We start from the raw sequence: 17843 nt of genomic DNA on the forward strand, positions 1-17843 counted from the left end.
CCAGACTGAATTCAAGTGGAAAAATGATCTCCCTCAGAATCTTTGGGAGTGTACCCAAGGTTCTAGGAACAGTCTCGTTAATCTTTGAAACTCTTAACAGCAAGTGCATTCTCTTTATCATTCAAGATCGGGCCATATTTTATTTCAGAAGCAAAATAAAGTTATGTTACATAAAACTGAAAAAACTCCTGAAGTCTAAACTCCACCTCCTCTCCCAGCAAATCTTAAATATCTTTGTATGCAAAAATTAAAGATTTAGAATACCCCCCACCAAAGGAAGTGCCCATACATCATGCACCAACATAGCGTCACTTTCCCTGACCGTCTCAAATCTCAGGTAAGATAACCCGCCAGTGTACGTAACAGAAATGCCAATGGTAACACTATACCATGCACTTTAAGTACATCACCAACTATATTTTTGGCACCCTGTCCCAATCTGGATATTAATTTCGTCACATCTGTAATGTGTACTGCTATTTGTGTTTGTACTTTTTTTGTCTTCTTCCTTTTAAAAGCATTCCTCCTTCAAAAATGCTGTATCATAATTTGCAATAAAGATCAACAGTCAAACTGCAATAACTCACCTTGTAGGTTTTTTGAGAGGAAACCTGAAAAGAAAGAAAGAACATAAGTTTAACGAACGTTTTTGTTTCTTAATATTGATATCAACGTTAATGCTTAAATACAGTTATTTTACACTTCTGTAACACCTTCACAACAGAACAAGTCTTCTGCTTCAGCCAATTACTAGTCCATTTACAGTTGATTCAACTGGGTAAAGAATTATTTATCAATATGCTTACGGTTTCAAATAGAACTAAGAACAGAAGCAGAATCTGTGCTCTCAAATCCAGCATCCAAGTAGCTCACTCTTGCTTAGTACAGTATAGTAGCTCATGGATCATCTCCCTCCCATAAGAACTAGTTCCAGACACTAAAAATTCATGTAGCTTGACTTTTTTGTCCTGCTGATGGACTGAATACCTGGCACCTAATGAAGGTCCAAACTCTAACTGAAAATTCTCCTATAGCTGAGACATTCTGGTTGTCTCCCTTCTATGTGGGTTCCGCAGTATCCAGTAACACAGGAGCACAGGCTGACATCTCCTCCTAACAACATCTCTGACTATTTTCATGAAACTGTGCGAGCTTGCCACCTTTGAGACAAGCTTAACAGAGTAAAGTTAAGTTGAAATTATATTAGCCATTCCAAATATTATTACTGGGACCTGCAGATAACACAAACCCACAGGTTAAAGGGAGGAAGAAGCATATATACATTTTTTAAGTAAAGAAAAGATATGAAACCAGGAAATTTTTTTTCCTTGAATTAATGCAGAAAAATGACAGAGCAAGGTATACACCTTCCAGCTTAAGGCATCAACTTTTACTTTCATAAAGCAGAACTAGTTTTTTCTCAGGGCTTTTTAGAAGTTTATCTCCATTCCTACTTGTTAAATGTTTTTAGATCCTTTGGCTGGGAAGCAATACAAACATTTAGAGCTGCGTGCGTACATGTAAGAAAAGAATAGATAACTTAAGTCACTTTTTGCTCTAAATGAGGACATCTACAATTATTATAGCTGATAATTTCCCCCTACATACATAATAGTTATCCTTTTCAGTTTCTCCTTTCAGTTTCAGATTCAGTTTCTCCTTTTTTTACAAGTTTTCCAAGAAGTAATGGGTGAGGGTTAGAGGGAGGCAGAGAAGAGATTCAAGTAAAAAGAAATACAGTACCATGAAAGTTAACAGGTCATTAAACGACTTAACTTTGGGGTTTTTTTAGCTTAGTTTAAGGAGACACGATTGGTAAAGATTAATAGTCTCATGCTAAGTCTGCATTAAAAAAAGACACCACCAGTGCAGGACAGTCCCGAGGACATGGCTTCCAAACTCAGACTCAACTGAACTGTGCAATGGCCCTGTCCAACCAAACTGGTCCAACGCACAGAACCAATCCACTCTCTGAAAGCATTTCAGAGCATTACAACAAAGATTCCTTGAGCACTGCCAAGAAGGCTGCCCAAAATGCACATCTCATGTTTCAAGCTCCTTTCTCCAAAGGAGGGGCACCTATGTCACCTATTCTCTTTTCCTCGATAACTATACATAGAGTGGCCCAGCCAGAAATAGCAGTCTTAAAGCTACAGAAACTCCCTCCCCATTACCTGAAAAACATAACTGGATACACAGAAGAAGTACGCAACTTAATCCCTCTCTTTGAGTAATAGCTATTCCATTAAACACGTATACACCCAAAGCGTTGGCCAGCTCACACATGCCAATCCCCTACGCAAGCATGTACTAATACGGCAACTCTGAAATGAACACCTCATGACACATTAGGCAAGCAAAATTAAAACGTTGTCTATTACTGAAAATAATTATACACATCAAGACATCTGCCATCTTTTAGATAAGAGCATCAAATTTAGCTGAAATACAACAGCTTTAAAATTAAGGGGATAGATCAGGCCTTTGACTGCATAAGCCTTAGGAACCTGTGGGTAAAGCAGCACAGAAGCTAATTAATTGAAGAAAAAAGGTTGCATGCAGACTCCACAAGAAGTGTTAGTCCTCTTTCCTCCTCCACCCAAAAAGCACTATTTTAATCTCACAAGTCTGGGAAATCACTCCGATTCAAATAAGGAACGTGTAGCTAATTGAGCCTCTCCTCATTCTGCTCTACCTGCAATGCCAGATCTCTTTACCATTCAGTCCTCCCATTTACAAATTTTGGCCAGTAAAAAACTACTTCGTGCAAGACAGACAACCTGAATCCCAAAGCAAACAAAAGAAAAGTCATCTCAGGCCAACTGAACCCTCTCTGAACACTATGGTAAACAGATGCAGTAGTAATCAAGTGCTTCATTCAAAAGCAGAAGAGGAGACAAAGGAATCCAGGGAAAGACAATCTATCATCCCTCCAAAGGCAGGGCAAGAGGTTTAAGATGAATTATACCACATTTTTTTCTAATGCATTTGAACTTTTGAGATGCAGAAAAAAATTGTAACACTAGTAACAAATATTTCAATGAAGCATTTAAGTGAAAACCTTTATCCCACAGTGTTTACTATCAGGTACCCAGAACTCCAGGGTTATGCTCCTGCAGCAAAAGAAACCATTAATGAACAAAATAAAGTTAGTTCACTGTTGTACCATTTTCGTTGTTTCAGAGTTATTTATTTCCTGTTCAAGGATGAATTGCAAATATTACATTTTAGAGGTCTATAAAGCTGTGCAAAACCTTTCTACTTATATGTAGACTGATAACATTAATTATTTAGGAAGCCACTGTATATAAAATGGCACTGAAATAATCAGAATTTTTTCTGTGCTTTGCCGTTAACAGTGAGCACAGAAGTCCCAATGAGTGGGAGCCAAAATCCCCCAGCTTCCTAGGGGAAGGACTCACAAGGAGCTGGCTAGCTCGGAAGCATCCCCACCACACTGCTGCTGACACCTGTGGGAAAAGACGCCTGAGCCCGGGCCCAGGACGGCAGGAGTGCAGCGCTCGCTTCCCTTGCCCTCCGTCCGTCCCCCCTGCACCCACAGGCTTCGGAGCAGGGCTGCGGAGCACGCTGGGAGCTGCTCCCGGAAGATCTGGAGCCCTTTGGCCGCCCGCCAGCTTCCTGCATTTCTTTCTTCTCCAAAGCAGGGAGGGAGGGAGGGAGGGACACGGTGGGGAAGCAAGGCAGGCAGCAGGTCATCACCACAGTGAAGCCTCTTGGGCTTTGGTTCACTAGAGGCGGTGAGGCTGAGGGATCTCCAGGCCCTCTGCTGCACTTGCTTTACTTCAGAGGTATTCCCTAAGACCAATGGAGAAGAAAGGGGGTGGTCTTTATTCAGCTAGGCTGGAGGTGAAGCTCCCCAGAAAAACTCCCCCCCCCCCGGACCTGAAACCATTCCAGGCCACTGAGTTATGAAATCACAGAAATGAGAGACGGAGGAGTCGGCTCAGCTAAGAGTACAACTATGGTTAATGTCCTTGCTAGCCAGACTGGGGGGAATCGCTCACTATAAGTTCCTCCTCTTCTCCCAGTTTCCTACCCAAATAGTACCACCTAGCACTCCTTGATTTGCAGAAGACGTTCTTCAGTTTCCAAACACTACGTCGCTCGTATACTGTAGCAGAAAGCAACTCTGCTTATATATTGTAAATGGGAAAATGGAATTTAACCAAAGAACACAGAAGAGCTCCCACAAGTTTAACCAACAACTATTTGTATTTCAGTGTACTTTATCTTTACTTTGAAATAGTATTAAGTTTGAAAGTAGTACTGAAACTCCCCTCGCTGTGTTACTAGCATCCAGCACTACATGTAACATAAAATGTATTACACCTACTACTGTAAACACCATGCAAGCTGAAGGCACAGCAGGGTGCGGTTAACAGCTGGAGACTTTATTTCAAATCTAGCTGGCAAGTTTGGGCTACACGATAAAACCCTGTAGACATTTTGTCTGATAACTGATGAACATCAGCACATTTTCAAACAAGTTGTTCCACTCTCCCAAATACCAGGAACAATTAAAAGCCAAGTCACATATTGTTTTTAAAATACTAGGTCAAATAATTTAAGTAATTTAAATGCATCAAATTACTAAAAGTATGTCTTGTTAGTCATGCTGCACTAGGAAAATCTATTTACCGTAAAGTCAAGTGAGAAAAATACACCTACAACTAACAACACTGTGGATTAAAAATTATACTTCTCCAAGTTAGCTCACACATGCATGCACCATTCAGTACCAGACTGGTGCCTAACAACTGCCTTGAAGTCAAGACAGAAAAAGATAGTTCTCAGACCTAATGTGTCAAAATACACCAGAGCGAGGAAAGATTCCCAGCTTCCAACAGTACAAAGCATTCCCTTCTAGCCTGGGAGGTTGAAAATATAGCTGACCATAAATAGCACAGCATTCAGATAACCATGTTGGGGTTTTTTCCCTCCTGTACTAAAATATTACCAGAATTCAAGTATCTGCTATCTCAAAAACCGATCACAAACAAAAATATTTAGATTCAGAGAAGGGCCCCAACCTTGGAAATATTTATTCATGTGCCTAACTTTAGTTCCGTTTACTTCAGTAGGACTACTCACATGCCTGAAATTAAGCTTGTGTGTTTGCACGATGCAAGTATAAATTACTACAACTTGTGCGGAGATGAGTAAGAAATATTGTGAAACCCATACAAAAGAGAACAGCCAAAAAATGCTGGCTTGACAAAACCGATCTTTAATTAGGAGATGAACAGTTGCAAGAGAAGCTTCTTCATTGCTTTATAGTTTAATTTAAATAAGACCTTGCTTGTTACAGACAAACCCTCTTACGGAATTCTACATTTGAAAGAAAAGCAGCAAAAACACCTGACCACCCCCAACTCAGGAGAGATGAGAAATATTACAGGTTCACTCAGTCGTCTTTTTTCACACATTTAGAAAAAGAAGAGGAAAACCAAAGGTTAACTCAAAGTCTGATCTGATCTGCCCGCCCGCCCCCCCCTCCCCCCCGCCAGTAAAAACTCCAAATCTTGTCTATTTAAAACGATATCATCCTACTTCAGGAGGTTTGCACCAAGTAATTAGTCAATAAGAAGTCTTTTGCCAGCACCACCTCCGTGGATTTTGGTGAAAAAGCGAGTTGTGTAACTGGCAGCTACACTTCTGGAAGGCTGAGCTGGATTGTACTCTCCTCTTGCTCATATGTACCCAAACAGATCCTACAGTTCGAAGGACCGAAGTCTGTTCTTGGGTGACTGAACAACTTAATTTCTAGTGCATACAACTCCTTCAGTACCTATTAAGCTTCATTTTCAACACACTGATTGGATCTGCACTGAGAGTAGTCAGAAAATCTGTCTAAATCTAGTAGGTGTAAGTGCGTGCCTTGGAAGTAGAGTAAGCACAGATGTCTTAAACGCCATTCTGCAGATAACTCCCAGAATTTCATCTTGAAAGAGACAGGAAGAAAGAAAAAACAAAAAGAAAAAAAGAAAGTCTGTTTGTTTTCCCAGTTTGCAGATGCACATATCCACCAAAGCAGTTTTTTGCAGGGCTTAAAAGCCCTGAGAAAGGTATTATGGGAGAGTGCTGACATGACCTGAACAAAAGCAGTACCAATGTGACCTTAATATAGAGCTAAAGGCAGTCTTCTGTCACAACAAAAAGGGGTAGACTTGTTCTGTATAGAACAGCGGATGAGTAAAAAGAACTGATGAGATAGCAAATGACAGGCGGATAGAGAGAAACACAGATGCAGCAAGTGGGCAACTGTTAGCAACCAAGAAAAAACGCAGACAGAAATCTACCATTTCACTGTACTGCCCACAAACTACAGCTGTAACCACATCAGCTATTCTGTGGACAACACTGATGGAACACATCAAGTCTATTTACCTTAGCATTAACCCACTTAAAGAGCAGTTTTTGCAGTGTCATCTTTTCCCCATATCAAAGTACAGAAGCTCAGGAAACCGCAGAGTTTTCTTCCTCAAAAAACCCCAGCGCATACTGATGGCAACAGATTGTAATGCAAGGTGCAGAGAACTAGCCAGGCTGAAGAAGGGACCCGAACAGCTTGGATTCCTGGGAGCCATCGGAGCCTACGGACAGATCTCATGAAGTTGTAGCAAGTGCACAAGGAGGCGAAACTGAGCTAGGCAATAAAAGTTTCCATGTTATTTTTGTAAGAGTCCAAGGCAGCAACCACAGCTGACGCAATGACTCATGGAAGAATCGTTCGTGGCATTATTAGCTTTAGATTACTGACAGCTCTGTGAACAGGCGTGGCCACCGCCTTCTGAGAAGGAACATAGGGAGTTTAGTGAAGTGACTGGAGAGCCCATAGAGCTGCTATCTTCTGTGTCGACTCCACACAGTTCTCCACTCCTAACCATTCCCAGCAACCTCAGTGTTGGATTTGCCCTAATAAAGCATCAATGAATACCTGCAACTCAGTCAATGTTATACTGTTTTTCTGACCCACTCAACATTACTATCCATAACTAGAACATGCCATTCAATTTTCCTTTTATGTTAGAAAATGCAAAGTACCCAAATACATCCCATCAACATAGTTCTTGATGGACGAGTATAAGGATCAATGCAAGGGACCAGCACTATGGCAACAGACAGTGCCAAGTTAAGCACTTAATGCAAACTAAAACTTGATATAAGATAAATTTGATAAAAATCAAGGAAAAAAGATTATGCCTTTTCACAAGTTTGTAAAGCTAGCAGGTTTCTGATGGTCTTTAGGAAAAGAAGGTCAGGAGTCCAAGAGGAATGTATTTCTACAGGGAAAGAGCATTCCACTCGCACCAGTGAGAGCACCTTTCCATCACACAGATGTTTCCTCTTTAAGCTTTACAAATATGCATCTATATAGACGTATCTTTCATTCTTGCAGTTAATTGGAGATGTAGTCTGTGTGAGGGTTTTGTCAAGAGGGGTAAAGAGAAGGTGGCAGCATGAGAAGAGAAAAAAAATCAGTTCAAAAAGATGAAAGAAAAACAGAATGCAAACATAAGTCTCCTTCATAAAACATATTACAAGAACATGGAGATTTTGCCTCCGCACAAGGAGGTACATGGCATTTCCTGATGATACAGGTAGTATGTCCATCCAAACGAACACTGCTCTCTCTGGGAAATACTCCTTTGCAGATAGATGTGACCAGCTGTAAAAGGAGCTTGCAACAGTGTCTATCAGACAGTCAAAAATAAATGAAAAAGAAAAAACACAAGCAGGGTACTTTGAATATATTATAGCCAACTGTGGTTCTTCCTTAGCACTCTTTCCCTCTAAAACTTTCAGATGGGAAGGGTTTATATTTCTCTATGAACAGTAACGTTTGGGAAGGGTAGAAGAAAAGCATCTCTAGAGAAGTTTCATCCACAGTTCAGTCATTCAGTCCCAGCCCAAGCAAGTGCCTCAGCTATTTTCCATGACACAAGCACTTGGATTTTTCCAAGAGCTGATGTCAGGGCTTTTCATGGAGAAAGAACTGCATTTACAGAGCAGGCAAGGAAGGAGGGCTTCCCCAGCAGCTATTCTCAATGTGGCCTTTGTGCTGCTCTGCTGCTGAAGCCAGGACCCTGCAAGAACTTTTAGTCCCCGCAGAAACTCTACGAAGGGGAGGGGACAGAGACATTTTCAGCAGCCAGTACTGTTCTTCCACTCCTGACTGACTTCCAAGGCTCAGAAGCATCAGCTTTCCATCTACAGGGCCTGAAGTTACAGCCTTTTAAGACAAGGACATTTATTGTTTAATGTCTCTACAATGGGGTAAAAGCAGACAAACAAACCAAAACTGGGGAGGAGGGCAGTGGAAAAAAACATAAATAAACCAAGTTGTTCATGTTTCCCTAACGCCGCTTTTAGATTCATCCTAAAAGCAAGAGTCGAGCAATAGGGATGTGGTTTGCCCACAGAATGTAGTTCAGAGCAGGACAGAACTCTGTTCAGAAGCTGGTGAAGAACAGAGGTTGCCAAATCACAGGTGATTTCCTACTAGTTTCCCAATGTGACTGGTTGCAAGTTACTAAATCCATCAGTTTCCACCTCTGGGAAAAAGAAATTGACAACCTTGAAATGAAAAAAATTAAAATTAATTAAACACCAGAAATACTGAAAAAGGACAAGTAGTTTTCTAAAGAGACCTTCAGAAAATGCTACCATAACACAAATTCAAGCAAAACTCTACTGCACTGCAGAGGAGAAATGTCCATGATTTGTTCATTTGCTGCAAGCTTTTATTGCGTGACCCATGTAACAGAATTGACCAGGTACAGGAGAAAGGTCAAGCCTTGTGATTTCCAAAGTTATAACCCCATTTTCTTGATTATTTTTTTATTTTTAAGTAGGCTATAGACAAATATTCCCAGGCATAGAGAGTTCAAGCTTCCCTGAAGTAAGGAAGAGCAGCTTAAATATGCACGGTTTGGCCACAGGACTTCCAAAATAGGCCTTTTCTCCACATTTTCATATCATCTTGTCAACCTCAGCTTCAACTCTTTGAGGGGGGAAAAAAGTACAGGACACGTGCGTTCTAATTCTTTTCTCCAGTTTTCATTTCTGAAAATCGTTATAAATCTCTTTGCCCACAGACTGCTCCTCTATGAAAGAATCAAATAAAGCAAGAAGGTTTCTTGCGCAGACAGGGCGTGGCAGTCAAAATTAACCTGCCTCCCTAAACTGGAGCTAATTACGGGGAAATGAAACGTTTGCTTTGCTTGCCAATAATTGCAATACAGAACCGGCTCAATGGAAGCAGCCCTACTCCCCGCCTCCCTACCACCACTCCTCCTACACGGCGTCTGGAAAAGCTTTCTAGTTAGATGCACAAAAAATCAAAGCAAGAGACAAAGGAACAAGAGCGCTGCGCCAGACGATTTTATTTTCCTAAACCAACCACAGAAACCTAAAGCCATCAACTGCCATGGGATTTGCTTTCACCCGACGCACGCATAAGGGCTTGGAGATCACTCGTGTTGCCCCAGCGTGTCAAGCAGTTTTTGCATTTCATTAGGCACACAGCCTAGTTCTTTATTAATGCCATACCTAACTTGTGATTGTTATGAACCAGCAAAGAGACTAGTGTGGAAACAGTCCTTAAAAACAGCAAAAGACAGCAATTAGAAAGGGAGGAGAAAAAACACAGTGCACATAACACAACTGGAAATGTAGCTTTCAAAATACTGTAACACTAACTCAAATTATCCAGCTTTAAGTTTTGCAAATATATGTACAAGGTTCAGAGCCACATTTGAATATTTGGCCCAGAGTTCACATTTCTGGTGAGTAAGTGAGTACAGTTGCCTGGCACAGAAACACCACACCTCTATAGCTTGTAACTAATAAACGTAGCTTGGATGCGAGATAGCAGTAAGAAACTATCCACATTAAGACATATTTACTATTCCTCTAACACGTCTTTCGAAAGATGTTTTAAAGAACCAAGAGGACTAAGTTGTTCTTCTGCTCCTAAGCATTATGAACTCACGTCCGACTTAGTAGCTCACTGTAGATTTACCTTGATACAGATGTTGCTACGACTTGAAAACATTAGCAGAAGTACACAGCTCAGCAACACCTTCACCGATGGATTTATATATTCAAAAGGTATTAGCAGTTTGTCTGACCTACTGTACAACACGAAATTTAATTAAGTTACTCCTGTGATAAATAAGTTAAGCATGACTAAAATACTTAGCTCCAAGAAAGGCACCTTGTCTTCATTTAAATTTTCCTTCAGTTCTCTTGTTAGCTTGTTTTAAAGGTTAATGAGCGTTTACTGGTCTAGAAATGTAATGCTAACACTTCAAACCCAAGACTTGCCTGCTCATCAGAACTACGAATTTATCAGTTCAAAGCTAAGCAGACACTCAACGAAAAAGCATTTTCAGCCCTGCCTTTCCTTCTCCCAACCAGTCATGAACTTTTGGTCAAACTACACCCATTCTGCATGGGATGTGCAGACAACATCCACCCTTATGACCTTTGCAAAGCTTCTAAATATTTGCCAGCTGCAATAAACTAATTTACAGCTAATATGTCTTAAACTACCCAAAGGCAAAGTGCTCCCAGTGGCCTAATTTACACCAGGGAAAAATTGGATACACACGCTATTTTACAAAGGAAAGCTGTAGCACAGAGAGGACCAAGAAATCGTTACCACACTGTTGCTTAACCTGTATAGTGTATTATTAGCTCTTAGTCCTTCACAGTTTCCAATGTAGCTAATTCTGCTGGTGAAGTTTTACTCATGTAGATGCAAAGCATCAGGGCAAGACCAAGGGCAACAGAAATCTAAACTATTTGAGACTAAATTAAAAATATGCAACCAATTGAACATTCCACCTTACTTGCTTCAACACCTCCCAAGGTTTCTATCCTAGCATTAACACGTATTTTTAAAGTATCCATGGAAAAATTCTCAACCATACATCTCAGTCTGTTAGAATTTACAAAAAAGAAAATACACGATGTAAACTGAACTATAAAGAGATTAGCAATGCCACATACTAAAATTAAAGATACCTTAGCTATTTACACCACCTAGGAAAAATAAAGGGATTTCTGTGATATGCAAACCTATTATTTCTCCCCTGAAATGCAGGTCTCACCTACAGAACACATGACAAAAGATGCACATAGCATAGACTGCATGAGAAGTGAAAAAAATTACACAAGCATTTGTGGCACGCTTTGCTCCTTCACATTTCATCTTCCCCTTCATCTAAATTACAGGATAAGTTCAGAAAGACCAACTGTAAAGGACTGGAGCAGAACACAATACTAGGATTTCACAGCAACATCAAGCCCTGTTTCTTCTGCTATAAAATGGAAGAGGAAAAAAAAACAGCAATGAAGCTGTGGTACTTGGAAAATGGCTCAAGATCCTGAGAGCAGCATGTGAGTCAAATACATTGCTATTAATAGGCCTCTGAATATGTCTGTATTAGTATTCTCCTCTCAGGTCTCTTAAAATAAATAAAAATACAAGAAAGGAAAAACATTTACTCAGGAAACCTACCAGCTGCTAAGAGGTGATGGCAGCAAAAATTCCTCAAGACATGGCAGTGGTATAGAGATAACCAAGCTATCAGACATATCAATACCAGTTTTGTTTCCCCACCCCCTTCACTTACACCAGTTCTTGGTACCTCCTCCTCATACAGGCACAGTGCTGAGAACTGCCAACTCTCATCGACTTTGGCGAGAGCAGAGCTTGCAGTAACTCGCAGATTGTCACTCAGTATTTTAGAGTTACCTGTTCGTGTCAAAGCCACCTACAGTGCTGCCTTTCTGGAAAATGGGTATCTGTCCACAAAGGGAAGTAACCACTTCAGAGCATATCCACTCACAAGAAAAAAGAAAAAAAAAAGGCTTTTTACATACGTACATATATATATGTGTGTATGTATATATGCAAAAACCAAATCCCCCTAGCAGTGATAAACATCTCACAGCCCTTCTACACCAAATCCTCAGACCCATACATTAGCAGAAATTATTGCAAATGGAGAGAAGTCTCTCAGTGCTCTGATGGCTGTCACTGTATTAACGCTATCTCAACTCTGCACAAACCAGACCACCATTGCGACTCTACTGATGCAAATTGCTTAATTTTTAGAACACTTCACAATAAAATCCAAAACAAAAATGAAAAGATCAATGAAAACTGTATTCAGAAAAAAAAAAAAACAACACCCAAAGCACTGAAAGATGATTTCTTGAGCAGCAATAGGTAATTTTTAACATCAACATGCATGAAATATCAGCTTATTAAAAATCACATTCACTTAGACTGCAAAAGCTGGGGAGAAGGTTCTGCTAGCATGCTGATATGTAATTCAGCATTGGGAAATGGAAAGAAGGTAGTACTGCCAGCATCTACATGTAAGGCACCTTTCCTAGCTGTCAAAACCTTTGTTCTAGAGCTGAGACATTGAGGCACAGATTTTCACAGCAAGCATATTTAGTTAGCCTTTTTCACAATGAAAATACCAAAGAGTAACTAAGGTTCCCACAGCAGATATTAACAGAGAGAAAAAAAGAAAAAAAACAAACCAAAAACTAAACTCCACAAGAGAAAAATCTCCACGCACATTCCCCCCCTGCCCCTTTTCCAATAGATATTAAAGGAAAAATCCTTTCTCTCTCCTCTGCATTCAAGGAAGCTATTTTCTCATCTTTCAGTATATTCACGTATCACAGAATAGGAACAAAGACTCTCAGATACTACCTGTTTCACAAGAGAAAATCAGCTGAACAGGGAGATCCCAAAGGCCCATTTCCAGGGGGAGTACACTGAGACCAAATCCTCTCCGAGGAGCACAGGCTACCCTTCTTGGAAGCTTTCTGGTTTTTTTACGCTTATCCGATATCCTTGAGAGGCATCTGCCTGATTGTTTCACTGACCACTTGAGAGAAGGGAAGAAACTCCACCTCTTCTCTCCCACCTCCTCCCAACCACCATCAGCTGTGGCCCAATGCTGCACTGCTAATGGACACACAGAGAACAGCATCCCTGTGCATCCCACAGAGACGGCATGCAACAAGAAAGCAGGAGCGCACTAGGATTTTAAAATTTAGCATTTCTAACTGTCCTGAGGGACAGAACAATATATATCTGTATTTATGTATATACAATATACAGATACGCACGTCTGTACGCATTTAGATATACGTATGTATATGTCTATATACATATATATATGGATGTGTGCATGCATGTCATTAAATCAGATTACTGATCAAAGAAATTGCATCACATGAGGCACGTGAACAAAGGCTCAGCATAGGGCAGCGAGATTTTTCCTTCAATCCACTTTCAGCCTTTTACAGGGTCACACTGTGCCACTGTATTTTGTTTTCAGGCATTTTGAAAACACCCGACCACCGTGGCACCTGAAAAACACACAGTCTCAGAAAAACAGAGCCTCTGTATTGTTTTAGAAAAGAAGAGGGCAGGAAAGAGGGCGAGAATGAAAGCATGCCCCTCGCTGTCATCCAGGGAAAGAAACTGGGAGGTCAAAACAGGGGGGCAATGAGCTTACTGCTCTTATAACTTATGTGACTGGTCAAGCCCTGGGGAGGAAGGATTGGAGGGTGAAGGGGCTGTTTTCTTTTTCTGCCCCAATAACCTAATTAAGTTTGTGAGCACTGCTAGCGGGATAGAAATTTCTTCACGCTACACTGTCTGTTTGTGTTTGATTAATGTAAATCTTCCCAGGGCTCTAACCATGCCCCAGGCACTGCAATGCCTGGCTCTCCATTCACAAGCATCCAAGCCGCCACGTACAGCAGAACGAGAGAGAATGCAAGGTCTCTATTTCAGACTTTGCCATAAAACCATCTAACTCAATCCAAATAATTTTTGGTGATTTAATTTGAATTACCATTCCTAATTAAATTCCCTTTTTTTCCCAAATCATGGGGCCTATTAAAAAGATGAAACTGCAGCAAACCACTTAATATATTAATAGTAGTTACTTTCTTTTGCATTCCCTCAGTTCTTATGACCAAATGTTTTTAGACTACGCTCACCACAAGCTCTGTGCTGCCCAGTCCAATGTGTGCTGGTACCAAATATAATCTCCAAGCCACAACTGCATCAGGGCTACAATTACACAGCAGACAGGAAGCCAAAGAAATCAACTCCTATCCCTGCATCTATCTGCTCCATGGTTCTTAGCATGCAACAATTTCCCAGCCAGACCTTGTATTTTCCATGCTTCTATCTTTTCCAGTGGCATGCATTATCATTTTCTAAATAATAGTAAGCTGCATTTCATTGGTTCGTATTTTGAAACATTTGCCCAGCTCCTCATTTTCTAGGAATTTCACAAATCAGAAAAGAAAATGTCAGGTCTCAAAAATAAAATGGTAACTGGAGGAAAGCAAAAAACCCAGTATATAGCCAGCTGCTCAGATACTCACTGTCTAGCAGAGTGGCCTCTTCCTTTCAGAGGCCTGGTATATAATCCAAAGCACAGAAAAAAAAAGCGGGGGGAGGGGGGAGATAACAGTATATTTTTTTAAGCAAACATGAAATCACAAAGGGTTAAGGAAGCAAGGGAAAAGTCATTGCAAATCCCAGAGCAGATCTTCATATCCAGTTTATTCATGCCTGAGTGAGGATCACATGCATCAAACAGCCACTGCTAAGGCATAAAGAGGGTGTCAAAACAGAGATATTTTTAAACCTGGATTACATTTTAAAAATCAAGTATTTCCTAATTCTTCTCCCTAATGCTCCTCATCATTAAGTGAGACATAGATGAAACAACGTGAGCAGGCCAATATGCCTTACTTTACTAAACTACATTTTGCTTAAAACACTGTTGCTTCCCATTTCCTTCATTGTACACTCCAACAAGCAGAGCCTGGAACTGATGGTCAGAACCAGACACCCAGTCCCAGAACTGCTCCCCTCCACAGAAAGTCCCATCGCCTGGCTGCACGCCTCAGTTTACCCTTCAATAAAACTGCATATTACCCTACTCCAGGGAAATACACATTTAAGATTTTAAAGTTGCTTTACAATCATAAGAACAAATATGTACAACTTTGTAGAGTATTATTTATTATATCCTTGCAAAACTCAAATTCCTCTGAGCAGAGTGTTTGCATTTTGAAATTTGCCTGTAATATATTTAACTTGAATCCATTCAGGTCACTGAACAAATGGAGGAATACAACAGGAATATGGTTCAAGGCTGTGTTATGCCTTTACCTCCGAAGGGACATTTTCAATGCCCGTACACATAAAACATCTCTTACTGGCATCAACACTTGGGAAAAGAAATGTGTTTGTAACATGAAACAATCTTAAATGCTTCAAAAATAGATATTGCAGCCTTGTCTTCGTTATAAAAAAGTCAAAAACACTTTGAAGAATCCAAGTGAAATTTCAGTCCATCAGGAAAAGTATCAAGTAGCAACATGATTTAAGCACAGGGCACAGACGGCATTTTTGGAAAACTATTATGAGAATGAAATCTTGACCTCAACACTGAATTTGTTCATTTCTTGCTCTAAGGTTTCTTTTACCCTGCAAAAGCAATATAGAAGGGACTGGTGTAAGTAAACAGGGCCAGTCCTGTAGATTGTTTGTTTCCTGAAATACTGAATTTCTGCAAGAACACTGCTTTCTAAAGCACTGACTACCTTTTGGAGCCTACTATGTCCTGACTCAAAGTACCACAAAGGTGGCACGCATCATGACTTGAGACAAAGTTCTCTTTCTTACTTACGATGGGGAAGGGCATATGAATAACTGATTTTTAAGAGGATTATTATCCAGTATGATCACTGCAGAACTACACAGAGCAGTCATGTAACACTTAAGTGTTGACTGTAGCTTTTTGCTTATGCACATAATAAACTTATAGTTTCACGGTATTAATTTTTATTTATATTTTATCTAAAGCTTTTGGGAAAAAGCAACACAATGCATTCCTTTCAAGTACAAACCCATGCAGCTGCCAGGAAACAGTGTAAAAACAAGAAAGATTCAGGAATGGAAGCTTATATCTTGCTTCCTACTCTGATTTCCCAGATTTCCTTCCCTCTGTACTCTCTCAGCCACAGGACATAAGAAGAAAACAATTTGGAGGAAAAAAGTAAAATAAATCTTTGACAAAAAAAAAAAGCGAGAGAGAGTCTGGTGCAACCAGGTTTTTAGAAGAAATTAGAGATAGCTAAGATCTGGCTGGGACTATAAATGTAGTATCACTATTTTAAATCTACAGGGATCTCTACAGTTCTGGACAACAGCAGGAAAGGAAGATAACGAAAGAAAACACAGAAAAGAGACGCCACTTTCCACATCATTAAAAAAGAAATCTCTCCTAAGACCACAGAAAGATGGTAAAAGCGTAAGTAGACAACTCTTCATATAGCCAGATTTATTTGTCCTTTTAGAAAAAGTGTAATAAAACATAAGACAATGAAGTTAAATAAGTGCTTCTGAAACATCACATTGCAAGTTACAAGCCTGTATATTTCAGGTTTCGCTTTCCAGAATTTTCAAACCTCTTTGTTCCATCATTCTTTGTCAAGTAACTGCAATCTTGGCCCCTACTGCCTCCCTTATACTCTCTATTGATTAAGGAATGTTTTACTTCCTGCCCATACAGAAACCACACGCCCTGCAAGCAACATCAGCAAAGCTCTTCTCCTTGTCCAATAACACTATTAGCAGCTCTCAGCTGGTTAGGCTGGGATATGGTAAATATTTATGCAGAATTCAGACCTTTACCCCAATGAGGAGCCAGGCATGGGAAAAGAACCGCTTCCCAGAGCTCCATACAGCGGAAGCGAAGTGGTCCCCAAGGAACAGAGTCCACACCCCTGTAAAAAAAAGATCCATGGAGCAGCAAGAAGAGCTCTACATCTGATCACTGCCACCGCCACTTGGGTTTCTACAACACAGCCTTAGGCCTCCGCACGCCAAGCGCTGAGCAGCCTGTGTGCTGTTAGCTGAAGAGGCCAAACCTCGCTCACAATTTTGGGGAAATTCAAAGAGGATGAAGGAATCTATAATTGAAAAAGGATTTATTTCAGATACTATCAGGATATGGGATAGATGGATACATGCATTTTTAATCATGAATCCCTAACACTGTAACACATCACATCAATATAGAAAAAGCTTGCGAATGCACTTCCTTAGCCCCTAAAATCATAAATGATAGGCAGGGCTGCCCAGTTCCCCCATCAGAGTATCTAAATACTTTATAAAGTCATATGTTATGAGCACTGACCCTTATTCTCTCCCTTTCATTTGATGGGCTCAGGATGTTAATTTCTCCTATCTTTTATATAAAGCAACAAAATCCATCCCATGCATGTTAAATAAAAAGGAACTAGCAAAAAGCTACTGTGCTCTTTTTTTTGAGAGAGAGAGAGAAAGAGAGAGAGAAATACAAAAGTACAGACAAGAAGATATGCAAGAAATCTCACATATTTCAGCAAGATACGGCAAGAACACAGAGTTCACTAGATGACCTGCACCTTTTAGTCACATTTGAGTAACATCTGAGTCTCTTCAAGTACAAAAACAGCAGGCCACTATTTAGCATGCAGATACTTACTGAGAAGTCAAAGACGTTAGCGGCATTGAACTTCACTTTAATAGTACCAAGTATGGTGAATGTCTTTTTTTTTTTCTTTTAAATAAAAAGAAAAAGGTCAGAACCCTCATACTTCATCCACAACAGCACATCTTTCTTGCCACCAAAAGAACTATAAACTACAGCTTTCTTTTCTCTATGTCTATGCTGCCTTATTTTCAAGTCACATACATTTTATTTTTGATTTAG

The 17843-nt window shown here is 40.2% G+C and overlaps 1 protein-coding gene across 8 annotated transcripts in view; it reads right to left on the bottom strand.

The window, feature by feature from the left end:
- Positions 1–17843, bottom strand: part of ARHGEF12 (Rho guanine nucleotide exchange factor 12) — a 76867-nt gene that overhangs the window by 42250 nt on the left and 16774 nt on the right. For 5 of the 8 annotated variants that reach the window (XM_074561394.1, XM_074561397.1, XM_074561393.1 and 2 more), the window contains one exon: positions 588–611. In XM_074561394.1, coding sequence (XP_074417495.1) covers positions 588–611 — 24 coding nt within the window. Of the gene's footprint in view, positions 1–587; positions 612–12760; positions 13118–17843 lie in introns of those variants that run through there. The other 3 variants (XM_074561399.1, XM_074561396.1, XM_074561398.1) reach the window with 2 other exon arrangements.

Source organism: Larus michahellis, chromosome 17, assembly GCF_964199755.1.
Source record: "Larus michahellis chromosome 17, bLarMic1.1, whole genome shotgun sequence".
NCBI classification, from domain to species: domain Eukaryota; kingdom Metazoa; phylum Chordata; class Aves; order Charadriiformes; family Laridae; genus Larus; species Larus michahellis.